The 19240-nt window shown below is 38.4% G+C and overlaps 1 protein-coding gene across 1 annotated transcript in view; it reads right to left on the bottom strand.

The window, feature by feature from the left end:
* The window catches only part of LOC138854773 (copine-9-like), a 49419-nt gene extending 43077 nt beyond the window's left edge, over positions 1-6342 (bottom strand). Inside the window, exon 1 of the mRNA XM_070099773.1 lies at positions 4058-6342. Within this exon, the coding sequence (XP_069955874.1) occupies positions 4058-4075 (18 nt within the window). The 5' untranslated portion in view covers positions 4076-6342. The remainder of the gene's footprint in view (positions 1-4057) is intronic.
* Positions 6343-19240: the final 12898 nt, after the last annotated feature.

Here is a 19240-nt window from a genome sequence, read left to right as displayed (position 1 = left end):
TTAATCAAAACAAAAATAAATAATGAAATAAAATAAAATAAAAATAAATAAACCTAACCATAGATGGCAACACTCAACACGCCTTTGTTTACATCAGAACAGCTGTGTTTTCCCGCTAATGGGTGAGTATGGGAGATTCCTCTCCAATTTTCTGTAGTAATTACACGTTATCTAGACTTGTACTGTGACAAATTAACTGAAGTGTTGTTGATAGACATTGATGTGTATGGATAAATGTTTGTTTTCGCCTCTAAATGTTAAGGGAGGTACCTGATAGGGTTACTGGACCAGTAAAGATGCATTTTTGGTAAAAATACTATAAAGAAAAACCTAAAAACACAAACTGACTTCCGTTTGTAGGTTTTAAAAGCACTTTGTCCTCTCTTTAAGTCTTTATCATTTCAATAACAGATCTCAATTGATTGATGTTCTGCATCACTTCCGTCGCAAATGCTTAGTTTTCAAGTTGCAATGGAAGTGATGTAGAACATCAATTAATTTACTACACATTTCCCCAGAAACACATAAGCCACATCAGAAAATCGTTGGTTGGGTGAAACTGAAAATTGTCCCTGCATTCTTTAATTCTCATGTCCTTATCTATGGTGGTAGGCCATATATCATGCAAAATATAATGATTAGTTATGAAAATGGTAATATAAATACCATTGTGCATTGTTCTTGAACTCGGTATGATTTCTGTTTAAGTAAATTGGAGATCAAGGAGGATGAATTAGTAAAATATTCGTAGCCCAAATCACTAACCTAATCTATGGTAAAACTTCTGTATATGACTCCTTTCTGGTAACGTTTTGAATTTTTAGATGCGCAGCCAGAGGAAAGGGGGCTACAAGGTCCATATCCCCCCAATTGACAGAAAAAAAAAATTTAATAATAAAAAATTAATAACAATTGATAATGAAAAATTTGTATTTGCATGATTACAAACAGTGATACATCCTCATTATGGCATCTCGTGAACGTGATGTTGGACGTTCTTATGCGAGTGGGTCACAGAAAAGAAAGAAGAAAATTCAAGAAGAAGAACAGAAAAAGAAAGATGTAGGAAGCTGCAGAAAGATCACAGACATGCTCACGAAAACAGTTTCTGATGTTACCAGTACAGTTGAATCTGCAGATACGTCAGATCATACAGGAAGCCCTCCCTCCATTATTTCTCAGCCAGCATCTACTTCTTTTGTGTCTCCTCTCAATGTCTCAACGGACATTTCATCCACAGGATTTGTCTTAAAAGATCCTGCCTCATGGCCAAATGTAATCCCAGATTCTCTACGTAATGCTTTCATTGCAGAAAACTTCAGTCAAACTCTGAACATTGACTTTAGGAAATCAGCAAGGATTTATGATGATGGAAGTCGTTGTTGTTTAAAGCCATCTATGTTTTATAGGAAGCTTGCAAATTCAGAAACTGTGAAAAGATCATGGATGGTATACTCTGAAAGCTCAGGAAAAGTGTACTGTTCAGCATGCAAGCTATTTTCTACCAAAGAAAATACCTTCACACAGGGGTTCAATGACTGGAAAAATTCCAAGCGTTTCGCGGAACATGAAAACAGCACCACCCACAGGAGCTGCATTTTAGCCAGTGTATTTCGTGCACAGAAAAAAGGCTTATTGGATTCTCATTTGGAAAATCAAACTGAAAAAGAGCACACTTATTAGAGAAAAGTTCTAGAAAGAGTTGTTGCTGTTGTAAAATTCTTAGCTCTAAGAGGACTTGCTTTCCGTGGAGAAAATGAGGTTTTTGGCTCGGAAAACAATGGCAATTTCCTAGGGATCATAGAACTGTTAGCACAATTCGATCCATTCTTAGCAAATCATGTGTCACGCCTTGGGAATGCAGGAAGAGCCACTGTATCTTACATGTCATCTACTATATGCAATGAATTTATTGAACTGATGACTAAGAAGGTCCTCAATAACATCATAGCAGCTGTGAAAACTGCAAAATACTTTGCAATAAGTGTAGATTCAACACCAGATATTTCACATACAAATCAATTGACATTCATTGTTCGCTTTGTCGACTCCAGTGGTAAGCCTGTAGAGCGCTTAATAAAATTCATTCCTCTTTCAGGCCATGATGGAGAAACAATGATGAATGTAGTACTGGATACTCTGCCTGAACATGATCTCTCTATTATGGATTGCCGTGGCCAGAGCTACGACAATGCAAGTAACATGTCGGGTAAATATAATGGATTGCAAGTCCGTATCAAGCAAATCAACCCACTTGCTGAATATGTGCCCTGCTCAGCACATTCTCTTAATCTTGTTGGGTCATGTGCTGCGGAGTGTTGTGTCACTGCAGTTTCATTTTTTGGACTTTTACAAGCACTCTTTAATTTTTTCTCTGCTTCAACGCATCGGTGGAGTATACTCAAGTCAACCATTCATGGAGATGTCATCAAATCATTATCAACAACAAGGTGGTCAGAGCAGCATGATGCAACACATGCTTTGAAAGACAGCTTTGCTGAAATACGTTCTGCTATGATCCAAATAGCAGAGGATGAAGACCAGACAGCAACTACAAGAAGCGAAGCAGCCAGCTTAGCATCAAAATTGGAAGATTTTGAATTGGCCTTACTCTGTGTGCTTTGGGACTGTATACTGGAACGGTTAAATGCCACGAACAAGACACTTCAGAAAATTGAAACTGAAATGGCTACTTGTGCTAACCTCTATGCAGGCTTAGTGAAATTTGTAAGCTTACCTCGCAATGATGAAGCTTTTGAAATGTTTGAAGAGAAAGCTAAACTGCTGGTGAAAGACTACAGTTACCGGGCTGATCATCAGCGGTCAAGGAAGAGGAAACGCAATTTTGAAGAGCCAGACAATGAAATTGTGTTGCTACCAAGGCAGAAATGTAAGACAGCTACATACTTCGTCATTCTGGATTCACTGATTACAGAATTGGTGAAAAGAAAAGAAATCTACCAGAATCTCAATGACAAGTTTGGATTTCTGTTCAAAATTACTACTTTGCCAGATGCAGAATTGAGAGAAGCTGCATTAAAGTTGCAACAACACCTTTCAGCAGATGTTCAGGACACATTTGTTGAAGAAATAGTTCATTTTTCTGGGTATATGAATCAGATTAAAGCTCCACCTGAAAAATGTGCGCCCTCAGCTGCTTTGAAACATTTAAGAAATGCAGGTATCTCAAAAACCTTCCCTAATGTTGACATAGTGTATCGCCTTTACCTAACACTTCCAGCTACTAACTGTGAAGGAGAACGTTCATTTTCTGTTTTGAAAAGAGTGAAAAACCAGCTCCGTTCAACAATGAGCCAAGACAAATTGTGTAACCTAGCCTTGTTGACCATTGAGTCTGATCTAACAAGAAATATTGATTTTCAGAATATAATTGATGATTTTGCCAATATGAAATCCAGAAAAAAGTTTATTTAAGAAGTGCCTGTGAATATAAACAATTCTTTACTTTCTTGAGTTTATATGATTTGATAGTCTTATGCATGATGCAATGATAACAATAATGGTCAGTGATTTATAAAGGGAATAATAGTGCTGTAGTGGTTATGCTGAATATAATAGGTACATGATGTCACTACTTTAATAGCCTAATCTAGTAATGCTGTCTTGAGTTTATTCTCTTTAAAATGCATGATTTAACAAGATAGTTATAATGGCTGTTGGTAAATGGTTTTGGTTGTCTTGATGTACTTTCCCTATTAAATTTAATCTAAATAGCCAGAATGTATTTAATTAGACCTTTAACAGGCTCACACCGACCCCCCTCCCACCCCCAAGCTGGAAGGGGTCGCTTCGCTTACCCGTAACTCAAAGGGGCCTTGCCAATCTGAATAGCCTAGGGCCCGGAGACTTCTTAATCCGGCCCTGGTGATGTACAGTGCCTAAACTCTAAAGAATGGGTGGAGATGTTGTGGTTCAAAGGATCATTTAAATTCTGATGTTAGTGCACTTCTGGCAATACAGTTATTGAAAAAAAATGATGAATGTGTTTCCTTGTGAAACAGCAAACATAGTAACATGCAAACAATCTATCACTTACCTCTTTAGTTTGAGGCATGTCAGTGATGATGCCATCAGTCAGTATCAGAAGAATGAAGTACTTGTCACCAGTCAGGTAAGAGGAAGCAAAGCGAGCAACATGGTTGATGATAGGAGCGAAGTTTGTGGGACCATACAGCTGAACACGAGTCAAACATTCGTTGTAAGCACCTAGAACTCCTGTAAATTTTATTTATTTATTTATTTGAACCTGATACATAGAAGTACAAAGAAATACAGTGGTTAAGTGTAACAAGCCAAAGCTACTTGTATGCAGAGCATTATGGGCAGGCTTAAAATTAACTTAAGATTAACTAAGCAATGATATATTCAGTGGTAAACATTATTGTAAACAGATAACAATTAAGCACAAATGAGTATTTCAAAGACAGGTCATATGGTCATTTACTGTGTTGCTGTGCATTCAGTAGAATGGCGTATTCTGTTAGGTAATGTAATTAAAAATAACAAAGTTTGATTGGGTCACAGGTTAAACATTTATGAGATACAATTATTCAGTATTTATTTAGTTGTGGGTGAGTAAGTGATTTTTAAGAAGAGACTTGAATTTATAAACAGACAGTGTTTCTTTTATATTCACAGGTAATGAATTCCAGATTTTTGGGCCTTTTATGTGCATTGACTTTTTGCAGTGTGAGATGGACACGAGGAACATCAAAGAGTGATCTGTGCCTTGTGTTATGGTCATGTGTTCTGTTGAGGTTGGCAAGGAGACGTTTGAGGGTAGGGTTTATATCCGAGTTAAGTGTTCTATGTATGTAGTAGGTACAATAATAAGTATGGATGTTTTGTACAGCGAGTAGGTTTAGAGTTTTGAATATTGGTGGAGTGTGCTGCCTGTAGTGGGAATTTGTTATCATTCTGACTGCAGCCTTTTGTTGGGTAATTAATGGTCTGAGATGGTTTATTGTTGAGCCCCATGCACAAATTCCATAGGTGAGATAGGGGTAAATAAGTGAGTGATATAGGGCCAGGAGGGCTGACTGTGGAACACAGTACCGTATCTTCAATCGTATGCCTACGGTCTTGGAAATTTTCTTTAAAATTTGTTGTATATGTGTTTGAAATTTGAGTCTATTATCAAGGTAGATTCCTAAGAATTTTCCCTCTGTGAGCTTTGTGATAGGTGATCTGTTTATCATTATGTTAAGAGGGACATCTGTAGCTCTGTTACCAAACTGAATGAAGTAGGTTTTGTCAATGTTGAGAGTAAGTTTGTTAGTCCTCATCCAGGTTGATATTTTCTGTAATTCGGTATTCACAGTATTGGCTAGCATGACTGGGCTCGGGTGAGAGAAGACGTATGTAGTGTCATCTGCAAATAGTGTGGGTTTGAGTAGTTGTGATGCATTTGGTAGGTCATTTATGCAAACGAGAAAGAGAAGAGGGCCAAGGACACTTCTCTGTGGGACACTAACTGTAATTGGCTGTGCAGAAGAGCTTGCTTCATTTGTGTACACATATTGGCTTCTGTTGCTGAGGTATGACTTTAGGCAGTTGAAAGAGTGCCCTCTTATACCATAGTACGACAATTTTATGTGGAGCAAGTCATGGTCAACTGTATCAAAGCTTTACATAAAGCAATGAAGATCCCCAGTGGGACTTCTTTTTTCTCTAGTGCAGTGTGTTCTAGCATGTGTATAATAGCATCATTCATATTTTTATTAGGCCTGAACCCAAACTGACAGGGGTTGAGTATGTTGTGGGAGATGAGGTAGGAATAGATTCGCTTACGAATTAATTTTTCGAAGATTTTAGAGAGTGTGTGTAAGTTGGACATTGGCCTATAGTTATTCAAGTCTGTTTGGTCTCCTCCTTTATGGATCGGGGTGACCCTCGCTATTTTGAGAACTGTAGGGAAGGTAGAGGATTCGATGGATTTGTTAAAGAGTGTTGCAATGATTGGTGACAGCACTTGCGATGCTTTTTTGTATATAAAGGGTGGTAAGATATTTAAATCTCCTGTCTTGTTTTTTAGTGTGTTGATAATAAGGGAAACTTCTGTTGGGTTAGTCGGAGCTAGGAACAGTGTGTTCGGGTAGTTGCCAGTGAGGTAGTCATTGGGTGGAGTATTTGAGCTTGGGATTTTATTGGCAAGGTTATTTCCTATGGTGGAGAAGAAATAATAAGACAGTAGGAAATGTGACTTAAATAAGCAATGCATGCTTTTACAATGTTCTTGATTTAAGTAAGCACACCCTTGACTGCATCTCAAAAGAGAAAACACCAGATAAATACTGTACTGTTATCACAAACAGATAATCACCAACTTACTGAAATACTGTATGTGTTTAATATGGGAGTGGAGAAAAAATCCTTCCTCATTAAGCCATGCATGTCGTAAGAGGCAACTAAAATGCCAGAAGGGGCTAATGACCCTTTCTCATGTACAAATTCTTCTTCTTTCAACAAACCAGCTATATCCCATTAATAAATAAAAAAAAAAAGGCACAATACAGTGACTGGAACGATACACAAATAACCCGCACATAAAAGAGAGAAGCTTACGACGACGTTTCGGTCCGACTTGGACCATTGACAAAGTCACACTAACCAGAAGTGGAGCAGGACGGCTATATATAGGCAGGAAGAGGTGGTGGTAGTAGTAGTAGTACAAGAATGGTATATAATACCGACAAGATGAAATTAAGACACATGCGCAACACAAATTGACAGTGTGAAGTCACACTAACAGTGCCTGCACTCTGAAGTGGAGTTTAAAAACAGTGACGGCAAGACAGTGATATAATGATGGTGAAAGTTTTTCAGGAATCGATAATAAAATAAAATAAAAAAAAAAAGGTACAGTGACTGGTACACAAATAACCCGCACATAAAAGTACGACGACGTTTCGGTCCGACTTGTACAAAGTCAATAACCAGAAGTAGCAGGACGGCTATATATAGGCAGGAAGAGGTGGTGGTAGTAGTAGTAGTACGACAAGATGAAATTAAGACACATGCGCAACACCCGGGCATCCCCATCGTAGACGTTTCGCCATCCAGCCAGCCACTGGATGGCGAAACATCCACATCAGCTATATCCCACCTGTATACATTACTTTAGTAATGTATACAGGTGGGATATAGCTGGTAACGTATACAGGAGAAGGGGTTACTAGCCCCTTGCTCCCGACATGTTAGTCGCCTCTTACGATATGCATGGCTTACGGAGGAAGAATTCTTTTCCACTTCTCCCCATAGAGATAAGAGGAAATAAACAAGAACAAGAACTAGTAAGAAAATAGAAGAAAACCCAGAGAGGTGTGTATATATATATGCTTGTACATGAATGTGTAGCATGACCTACCTGAAATCTTGCATGTTTATGCGACAGAAAAATAACATTAGCAATTCTACCATCGTGTACCTGTATAAACTGCTACATGTAAAAAGAAGAAAAACTTGTTTCTTTTTTTTTTAGGAGGTTGCCCTGCCTCAGTGGAAGATGGCCAATGTGTTAAAAAATATTAGTAAAGGAATAAACAGGTACTCAAAGAGGGAGGAAGACTGTGAAAAGAAGGCTTTAGAAGCAGAGAGATAGATGTCACAAAGAGGGGATTTTTATTTATTTATTTATTTATTTATTAACACATCGGCCATTTCCCACCAAGGCAGGGTGCCCTGAAAAAGAAAAATTTTCATCATCATTCACTCCATTAATGTCTTGCCAGAATGCTTACACTACAGCTATAAAACTGCAACATTAACACCCCTCCTTCAGAGTGCCGGCATTGTACTTCCCATCTCCAAGAATCAAGTTCGGCCTGCTGGTTTCCCTGAATCCCTTCATAAATGTTACCTTGCTTACACTCCAACAGCACATCAAATCAAATCCTAAAAACCATTTGTCTCCATTTGCTCCTGTCTAACATGCTCATGCACGCTTACTGGAAGTCCAAGCCCCTTACACACAAAACCCCCAACCCCTACCCTGCCTTCCCTCCACTACAGATTTATACACTCTCAAAGTCATTCTAGTTTGTTCTAACCTCTCTACATGTCCAAACCATCTCAATAACCCCTCCTCAGCCCTCTGGATAACAGTTTTGGTAATCCCACACCTCCTCCTAATCTCCAAACTATGGATTCTCTGCATTATATTCACACCACACATTTCCCTCAGGCATGATATCTCCACTGCCTCCACCCTTCTCCTTGTTGCAACATTCAAAACCCATGCCTCCACCCATATAAGAGTGTTGGTATAACTATACTCTAGTACATTCCCCTCTTTCCTTTCATGGATAAAGTTCTCTGCCTCTACAGACTCCTCGGTGCACCTCATCAATTCTATGATTCACCTCATTCTTCATGGACACATCTGCTGACACGTCCACTCCCAAATATCTAAACAGATTCACCTCCTCCATACTCTCTCCCTCCCATCTGATATCCAATTTTCTGTTGCCTAATTTTTGTTATGTTACTCTTTCCTATATTCACTTTTAATTTCCTTCTTTTACATACCCTACCAAACTCATCAACCAGCCTCTGCAACTTCTCTTCAGAATCTCACAAAAGCATAGTGTCATCAGCAAATAGCAACTATGACAAATCCCACTTTGTGTTAGATTCTTTATCTTTTTAGCCTCACACCTCTTGCCAACACCCGAGCATTCACTTCTCTTATAACTCCATCTATAAATACAGTAGGGCCCCACTTATACGGCGGGTTAGGGTCCAGGCTATCGCCGGAAAGCAGAACGCCATATAAATGCCAGACAACAAGTTTACACTAAATTATATTAAGTTAGTAATAGAACTAGGCATTAAAAAACACAAAAAGTAAAATACATACACAGTACATTCATTACTTATCTTAATGTAGGGTGAGAGGTGAGTATTACTTATTTGTAGGAAGTCAGGTGTAGGTAGCACTGGCTCCACGTCTCATACTTAATATACGATATTTAAAACATCCCAGAGAGTTAAAATACACATACAGTACACTCATTATTTACCTTAAAATATGTGTAGTCTTAATGTAGGAAGAGAGGTGAGTAGTATTTATTTGTAGGAAGTCAGTGTAGGTAGCCGGTAGGTGTAGCCTGGGCTACACCTACCGGCTACCTACACTGTGGCCCAGAGCTATATTATTAGCATTGACATACCTTGTTCACTGAATTTAATCATTTCTAACAACTACCTTTAGATGCCATGATAAACGAAGGGAGAAGTAATGAATAATTCATGCTGAAAATTGTAAACAAACACGGATTGGGGGAGTGGCTGGGCCAAACGCAGATTCATACACGTTTTCTCTGGTGCCTGACGAGAGAAAATGTAATGTTGTTCCTCCGCCCGGCTACCACACAGGTCCACCAGTATTATTATCAGAGCACATATAAAATATGCAATAAATGCCAGACAACAAGTTTACACTAACTTAAATTAAGTTAACAAGAGAAATAGGCATTAGACACACAATAAAAAGTAAGATACACACAGAGTACACTTATTACTTACCTTAAAACATTAATATTTATGTGTGAGAGGTGAGTGGCAGGGTGTTTATTGAATAAAATCAGAATAGCACACCATCATCCTCTAACTTGGCACTTAAACCAAGAGGCTTACAACTCCTCTTTTTATCACAGCTAAGCTTAGATGCCATCGTCAATGAGAGCCAAATAGTTAACGAAAGAGTAAACGAGAGAGAGAACAAGATACAGAATTCAGACAATGTAAGAACGCAAACTGAACAGGTAGTGGGCGATCACTTGGTCAGGCAAAATAAGTAAATGCGTATTAATACAAGTACATATGTATGCGTCTACTTTAAGTTCATTCACGTATGTTTGTAAGAGTTCGTAAAACTTGCCTCACAAAATTTTTTTATTATAATAATAATTACCTCACAATACAAATACTCTTACATTGTGTACAAGTTGTACAAGTTAGTACAGAATAAACAAACAGCAACACTCCCATTCTCATGCAACACAACATTTTTAGAGTGAATGAAGATATTATTATTATCATAATAAAAAAGCGTTAAACCCACAAAGGTCATGAATTTCTATATATAGAGTGAAGGCATATGAAAGGAATATTTTTCTACAGTTATCCCCCAGTGTTTGACTAGAGAAAACGTAATTCTTCCGACACTACCTACACAGCAGCTTTGTAAATAAATCTCATATTTACGTCAATTTTTATTCTGCGAGTGTATGTATTGTGTTTATATGCTATGTAACGTGTTTCTTATATAACTTTGAGGAAAATATCATAGATGGATTAATGAAAATGTCTATATTAATGCAAAATAAGACATTTAATGTGCCCAAAAGTGATTATTATTATGTAGTATTGGCATCAAGAGTAGAGAGAGAGTTAGCAATTTTAATGTGTACCTGCACATCAGTACAGTGTGTAAGCATATTTAGATACAGGTACACATGAGTATAATTATCAGAGTACATATAAAATATGCAATAACTTTAAAACACTTGAAATTTTGGAAAGTTTCCAGACATAATAGATGTGGTCACGGAAAATGTAAACAAACCGGGTGGGGCGTACCATATTTGAAAGACCACTTGCCGCATAGCAAATTTTGGTCACAATTTGACATCGTCGTATTAGCAGAACGCCGTAAGGAAAAACGCCATAAAGTGGGGCCCTACTGTATATTGAACAACCATGGTGACACACATCCCTGTCTTAGGCCTACTTTACTGGGAAATAATCTCTCTCTCGCCTACATACTCTAACCTGAGCCTCACTATCCTCGTAAAAACTTTTCACCGCTTTCAATAACCTACCTCCTATTCCATACATTTGCAACATCTGCCACATTGCCTCCCTATCCACCCTGTCATACGCCTTTTTCAAATCCATAAATGCCACAAAAACCTCTCTACCCTTATCTAAATATTGTTCACCTATATGTTTCACTGCAAACACTTGGTCTACACATCCCCTATCATTCCTAAAGCCTCCTTGTTCATCTGCTATCCTGCTCTCCATCTCACTCATAATTCTTTCAATAATAACTCTACCATACACTTTACCAGGTATATTCGACAGACTTATTCCCCTATAATTTTTACTCTCTTTTGTCCCCTTTGCCTTTATACAAAGGAACTATGCATGCTCTCTGCCAATCCCTAGGTACCTTACCCTCTTCCATACATTTATTAAATAATAGCACCAACCACTCCAAAACGATATCCCCACCTGCTTTTAACAGGCTTTATCAATGCAGATTCTAGGACATAATCTGAAGACAGTAGAACAATATACAAAAGATGAGGTAATCAGTCCCTCAGCCTTGGAGTTGGTGTGAAGAACACCATAGTCGTGAAGATTCTGGAACAGAGGCAAGGAGGGTGGCACTTATATACTAACGTCAGGTGGATTGGGATGGGTAGCAGACGAGGGCATAGTCACTGGTAGGCGGGATTTCCCAGTAGAAGTAGGTCATACCCAAAGGGATGGGTAAGTTGTTGTAGTAGCTGTGAAGAAGGTCATGTAGACATCCTTTGAACTAAGATTCCATGATGTTGCAGTGTCTGACAAGTTGTACAAGAATGGTATACAATACCGAACGTAACTACCATGTAACATAATGGTCTACTGTATTTACATTTACTTATACAAGAGGGCCCCATATATACAGCTCCCTCTTTTTGGTGGCTTTCAACTGAGCCACTGTTCATTATATTTGGTGCTTTTACTGCTTTTCTGCCATTTTCATACAACAGCTGCGTAACTGAAAGGTGACTGGCACCATATTTTAACCCTTTCACTGTCGGTCCTGTAATATTACAGCTTGCAAGCCAGTGTCGGTCCCATAATATGCTGCTTCAAATCTTGCAGGAGGAAGCTGGTAAGCCAGTGTGTGTGGTATAAAAAATCCTGCAGCACACAGTGCATGAGAAAAAAAAACTCCAAACGTGTTTTTAGTTTAAAACACCGACTTTGCGGTGCATTTACATGTTTGTATTCTCATTTTCTTGATCTCATTTGAAAGAACAGAAGATTTATAACAGAAATAGAGATGATTTTGAATGGTTTATGGACTAAAAGTACCTTGAAGTTGAGCTCAAAGCAGCAGAAATGTTCAATTTTTGCTGATGTTTAAGAGTAAACAAATCACATCACGCGTCCAATACACGTCAACAGGTGGATCTAATATGCTTTCAGAAATGTGCTGATATTATTTATACCATATTTACAATAATGCAGTAGTCTGCATAACAATAAATCTTCTATTTTTTGGGTGAATAAAAATTCAAAATAGAAAGCAAGCATAATATAAGAGGGGCTGGAGACATGACCAATGAACAGAGAAAATGTTATTTTAGTGCTAGGAATGTTTGTATTGTAATTCTGGACCCTATTTTGAATTGCGTATGATATTGGCCAAATTACCAATTTCTGACCACTTTATTGAGTGGTTGAAAAATCAGTAAATGAGCGGTTTCTTGTACTCATTCGATAGAACAAAAAGAGTTCTAGCAAAATAGCTATGAGTTTGGTCGACTTGAACAATGGAACTGGCCGAAAATAGAGCTCAAAGTGGGCAAAATTGCTGATGCGTAAATATAGCCGAGACCGCTAGCTTTGCGAGAGCATAATTCCACAAGTTTATTAAATTTTGTACTTATGGTGTCATTCCATTGGAAAAAGATTCTCTATCATTTCATAAAACAATTTTTTTTTAAATTCTTCTACATTGAAAGGGTTAACCCTTTCAGGGTTGGTGCCGTACTAGTATGGCTCATGCGCCAGGGTTGGTGCCGTACTAGTACGCATAAATTCTAGAGGCTTCAAATTAAGCAGGAAACAGCTGGTAGGCCTAGATGTGAGAGAATGGATCTGCGTGGTCAGTGTGCGTGGTAGGAAAAAAATTCAGGGACCCAGTGGTGCATTGTGGGAATGCCATTTTAGTACACCTTGCTCACCATGCCTCGCGATAAGAAACTCCTCACTCCTCGGCGAATTGGGACACTTTTGTTCCCCAGTGACAGTTCTAATACAGATGGAAGTGTCAGTGAAGATGAGTTTCAAAGTTTTGATGAGGTTGTGACCGAAACTAATGACCATAATACCAGTAATAGTGAGGAAAATCCAGATGACCCTCAATCTTCCACCTCTGGTGCTGGGCCGTCTTGTTCACATTCAGTTGTACCAGAACGAAAGAGGAAACTCGTATTTTCCCATATCCAGGACTCAGATGTGAGCAATGGTGATGATAGTGATAGTGAATATGAACTCCAAGCTCTTGACAACAGTTCCAGTAGCGAAAGTGAAGTAGAATATTCTCCAGTGAAGCGTCAGTATATACGATGGTATATGCGCTCTGGTAGTGTGCCATAAGCTATTCCAAGGGGAAAGAGTACATCTCAGAGCACATCCTGTGGCTGTACAACAGGAACAGATAGTGAAAATGAAGATGATAGTGTTGCAATTGGGATGGAAAATGTGCATGCAACTGTTGGTGGTAGTGGTGGTACCAGCAGTGGGCCATGCTGCCACCCACGCCGCTGACTCAGCTGAACTACAACAAAGGCCACCATCCCCCACCCACTCACCACACCAACCTCCACAACCACAACCACCTGTCAGTATCCAGTACCCACCAACAGACCGCACCTGGGATTGGCAGGAAGCTGCCAATTTTGTTCCCGATCCCCATCACTTTGATGAAAGTCAAAGTGGAATACAGCCATCTTGTACACTCGGGAACAATGCCACTGAACTGGAATGTTTCGAGTTACTCTTTGACGAACCCCTGATGGAAATTATTGTCAGGGAAAGCAACAAATACTTCAATTACACCATGGCAAACACAATACTTTCACCAAAATCACGCCTACACCAGTGGAAGGAGACAAATGTGACTGAGATGTATCTTTTGTTTGCCACAATAATGCCTATGCCACATGTGTATAAGCACAGTGTCAAATCATACTGGTCGACAGACCGCCTGACTGCAACCCCAGGTTTCAGTGATATAATAGGAGTGAATCGATTTGTGCTAATAGTACGTATGCTTCACTTCTCAGACAAAACTAGGCCTGACAGAAATGACAGGTTATATAAGATTAGGAATGTGTTTGTGTATCTGAAACAGAATTTCAATACGTATTTTTATCCCTTCAGGAAGCTTGTTATTTATGAGTCTTTGATTCTGTTCAAAGGAAGACTGTCATTCAAGCAGTACATACCAAGCAAGAGGAAACGCTTTGGTATAAAGTTGTTTGTGCTTTGTGATTGCTACATTGGTCTTGTATTGGATATAATTGTGTACACTGGAAGTAAGACATTGCGAGATACCAGGAAGTTAGTGGGTATCTCTGGTGATGTGGTTAGAACAATGATGGAACCATATCTTGGTAATGGACTGATATACTGATAACTGATACACAAGCCTCTTACTCAGTGATTTCTTGCGAGTGAACATGACAGATGTGTGTGGCACAGTGCGTGGAAATCGTAAACATATGCCCAGGTTCGATTCTGGCACTCATAGAGGTGAGGTGCAGGCGTCTACTGCCAATGACATCATGGCATTTCGGTGGCATGACAAACGAGACGTCACACTGTTGTCATCAGTTCACCCTAATAAAATAGTAGATACTGGCAGGCAGCATAGAGAGAGCAATGAACCCATTCTAAAACTTATAGCTGTGACTGACTACACCCTCAATATGCATTCAGTGAACAAATGTGACATGCAGACTGGGTTCACTGATTGTGTTCGCAAGAGTTATAAGTGGTACATAAAACTCTTTTTCCATATTCTGGACATTTCCATGCTCAATGCTTATAATATGCATAAGATGAAGACCAGAAACAAACCACCATATGGCAAATTTTGTTTGTCTGTCATCAGACAAATAATAATCATTACCAAGGAACAACACCTGCAATAGAAAACCGCCCACAAAATTATCAACAACTACCTTCTCGTCTGAAGCATGGTGATCACTTCCCAACAAAACTGCCTGCTACTGCTTCAAGAAGAAGGCTCAGAAGAGGTGTTACATCTGTGCACATACAACAGTGCAGAGAAACTCGTTTTATGAGTGAAGAATGTAAAAAGACTTCCACAGGCTGCAGAACTTCCAAGAACATGTTCAATGACTGTATATATGTATATATAATATAGAAAAATTGTAATAAACAACATTTTATTTTGTCCGTTTGTGTAAACCATATTTTGTAAACAATATAATGACAACAGTGTTTGTGCAGTGATTGTGTAGTACAGAAAGAGTGAATATTTATATAATAGTCCTCATATTGGTCTCACAGGCCATAAAAGTTACTTGAAAAGAAAAAATATTAAAAAATAATAGAAAAAGGTAGAAAAAACAAAATATAAATGATTACCGGGTGACTGGCAGTCGGCGATCATGTCGTATGCGGGTCAATTTCTGTCAACTTCACGCCTCCATATCTCGGTAAGTATTGACGGAAAAAAAAAATTTTTAACCTATAAAATTTAGAAAAAAAAAACTATTTTTTCATAAGAAAATTTTTTTTTTTTTTAGACCCTGAGAACAAGTTTGGGAGAGGGCCTGCCGACCCTGAAAGAGTTAAGGTAAGTATCATATGTACTGTGTATTTATTTTACTTTTTAATCTGTTTTTTATGCCTAGCTGTACTGAGCACTTCATATATGATAGTGTAAACTCATGTTATTAGGAGTTTTAGATGCATTCGATAATGAAAAAAAAACCGCTCTTTTCCACCCACTGGCGATTATCACTTACTGTATGGTGTTGAGAACCTAAGATTGATTACAAACTCCTGTAGTAGACAGCATACTCCTCCGCTTTTCAAGAGTCTTACCTTACTCAATATACAAAACATCCACACTAATAACTGTGCCCACTACATGCACAGAACACTATACTCAAATGTAAACCCTCCTCTCAAACTCCTACTTGCTAACTACAACAGATCACACAACCATAATACAAGACACAACTCTCTCTTTGATGCCCCTCGTGTCCATTTCTCCCTGTGCAAAAATGCAATGTACGTAAAGGGCCCGAAGATCTGGAATTCATTACCAGAACACAGTAAAGGACCCCTACCTGTAAATCAATTTAAGGCCCTACTTAGAAGTCTCATCATCACCCAAAATTAACAAGAAAAGCTGTACTTAATACCTACCATTTACTCAAAAGCAACACAAAGTACCAATGATGTCTCAATTTCAATACTGAATATTGTGCTGAAGATTGTTCAGCCATGTACTCATTACTTCAAAAAACAGGATGTTCAAATTTCATTGTTCTGAATACTAAAGTGTAATAATTCATATAGCAAATTAATTTGTTCTATTGTAAAACTGTAATGCTTCAAAATTGTAATGTTCAAATTTCATCGCCACAATTCCTGGAACACTTTTTTGAGCAACAGGGGTCCAGTGACTCTCAAGCTGGTCTTAGTGGCATTAAAAACCAAAGGGAAGTAACCCCAGAAAAGGACTTGGTACCTGAAGTCTTTATGGAAGGTGAAGCGTGGTGTAAGATGAGTGTCACTCCACTGCTGACAGTGCAGCAGTGGAATGACATTTGATGAGCGTACACTGCCTTGGCTTTATTTGTTTTCACTGTTACACATAATTTCTCTATCCTCTCCCCTCCTCCCATCTTCAATACACTAAGAGTCTTCAATAAAGGTAAGTGTCATGTTATTATTGTTTTATTCTTCATGTCTCATTGTTTTCTGTGTAGGTAAATGTACATTTCATATAAAAAAATTATTTTTTTAAATAGTGGACCCCCGCCTTACAAACGCATCGCTTTACGTTAAATCCACCATACGAAGCATTTGAACGCAAAAATTTTGCCTCACCTCAAGATAAAAAACTCGCCTTACGTGATTCGTCTGGGACGTGTCCCACGTGTAGCCTCAGCGCCAGTGTTTACAAGCCAGCCAGTGCAGTCACATCTACACATACATTCGGTACATTTCACATTATCCCAGTGTTTTTAGAGCTTGTAACTGCAAAATAAGTCACCATGGACCCCAAGAAAGCTTCTAGTGCCATCTCTGTGGTAAAAAGGGCAAGAATTAGTATGGAATTGAAAAAAGAGATTAAGGAAATGTGTACAAAGTGGGTTGAACTGCAAACCTTTATGGATGAAAATCACCCTGACACAGCTACTGCAAGCCGTGTTGGCAACCTGTACAATGACAATGTTATGGCCCATTTTAGGAAAGTCTTAAAGGAACGAGCGGTACAGAGATCTATGGACAGATTTGTTGTGCAACAGAGGTCCAGTGACTCTCAAGCTGGTCCTAGTGGCATTAAAAGAAGAAGGGAAGTAACCCCAGAAAATGACTTGCTGCCTTAAGTCCTAATGGAAGGGGATTCCCCTTCTAAACAATAACTTTCACACTCTCCCCTCCTCCCATCCCATCAATCATCACCAGATCTTCAATAAAGGTAAGTGCCATGTATTCTATTCTTAGTAGAGTAGTAATTGTGCATGTCTTCTTCAGTTTGTGTGTATTAAAATTAATATTTCATGTGGTAAAAAAATTTTTTTTTTTCATGCTTTGGGGTGTCAGGAACGAATTAATTTGATTTCCATTATTTCTTATGGGGAAAATTAATTCGGCTGACGATAATTTCAGCTTACGATGAGCTCTCAGGAACGGATTAATATCGTAAGGCGGGGGTCCACTGTGCTTTTGGGTGTCTGGAACAGATTAATTGGATTTGCATTATTTCTTATGAGGAAAATGAATATGGAAATCATCAAATTCGGCTTTAGTCACACTCTCTGGAATGGATTAATTACGATAACCGGGGATTCCATTGTATATATACGACACTGACAGTCAAAGGGTTAAGGTAAGTACAGTGGACCCCCGGTTTACGATATTATTTCATTCCAGAAGTATGTTCAGGTGCCAGTACTGAACGAATTTGTTCCCATAAGGAATATTGTGAATTAGATTAGTCCATTTCAGACCCCCAAACATACACGTACAAACGCACTTACATAAATACACTTACATAATTGGTCGCATTGGGAGCTGATCGTAAAGCGAGGGTCCACTGTAATGAGTGTACTGTATATGCATTTTATCACTCTAGGGAGCTTTAAGCACCGTAGCATGTTATGTGTGGGCGAGATGGCCAAGAGGGCTACCATATCTGACTTCTTACAGTAAATACTACTCACCTTTTGCCCTACATTAAGACTACAATTTTTTTTTTTTTTTTTTTTTTTCAACAAGTCGGCCGTCTCCCACCGAGGCAGGGTGACCCAAAAAAGAAAGAAAATCCCCAAAAAGAAAATACTTTCATCATCATTCAACACTTTCACCACACTCGCACATTATCACTGTTTTTGCAGAGGTGCTCAGAATACAACAGTCTAGAAGCATATACATTTATTTATTTATTTATTTATTTATTTATTAACAATTTGAGCATACATACAGAGGTACAAAAAAATACAGATAAGAGCAGCATGCCAAAGCCACTTATACTATGCATAGCATTACGGGCTGGCTTAAAATTAACTAAGCAATGATGAAATCAGTGATAATACATTATTGTAAACAGATAACTATAAAGCACAAATGAGTATTACAAAGACAGGTCATATGGTTGCATGCATTGTTGTACATTCAGTCGTATGGAGTATTCTGTTAGGTAGTGTATTTAAAAAATAATAAAGTTAGATTGGGTTTTAGGTTTAACATTTATGTGATATAATTGTGAGAAACATTTAAGATATACAATTTATAAGGTTCAGTTATTCAGTATTTATTTGGTTTTGGGTGAGTAAGTGATCTTTGAGAAGAGACTTGAATTTATAAACAGGTAGTGTTTCTTTTATATTTACAGGTAATGAATTCCAGATTTTAGGGCCTTTTATGTGCATTGAGTTTTTGCATAGTGTGAGATGGACACGAGGAACATCAAAGAGTGATCTGTGCCTTGTGTTATGGTCATGTGCTCTGTTGAGGTTGGCAAGGAGATGTTTGAGGGGAGGGTTAATATCAGAGTTAAGTGTTCTATGTATGTAATTATTTTTTATTTTTTTTATTATCACACTGGCCGATTCCCACCAAAGCAGGGTGGCCCGAAAAAGAAAAACTTTCACCATCATTCACTCCATCACTGTCTTGCCAGAAGGGTGCTTTACACTACAGTTTTTAAACTGCAACATTAACA

The sequence above is a fragment of the Cherax quadricarinatus genome, chromosome 68 (assembly GCF_038502225.1).
Source record: "Cherax quadricarinatus isolate ZL_2023a chromosome 68, ASM3850222v1, whole genome shotgun sequence".
Classification (NCBI taxonomy): Eukaryota; Metazoa; Arthropoda; class Malacostraca; order Decapoda; family Parastacidae; genus Cherax; species Cherax quadricarinatus.
Note: the sequence above shows the minus strand (reverse complement) of the source record. Positions and strands in the feature narration are given on the sequence as shown.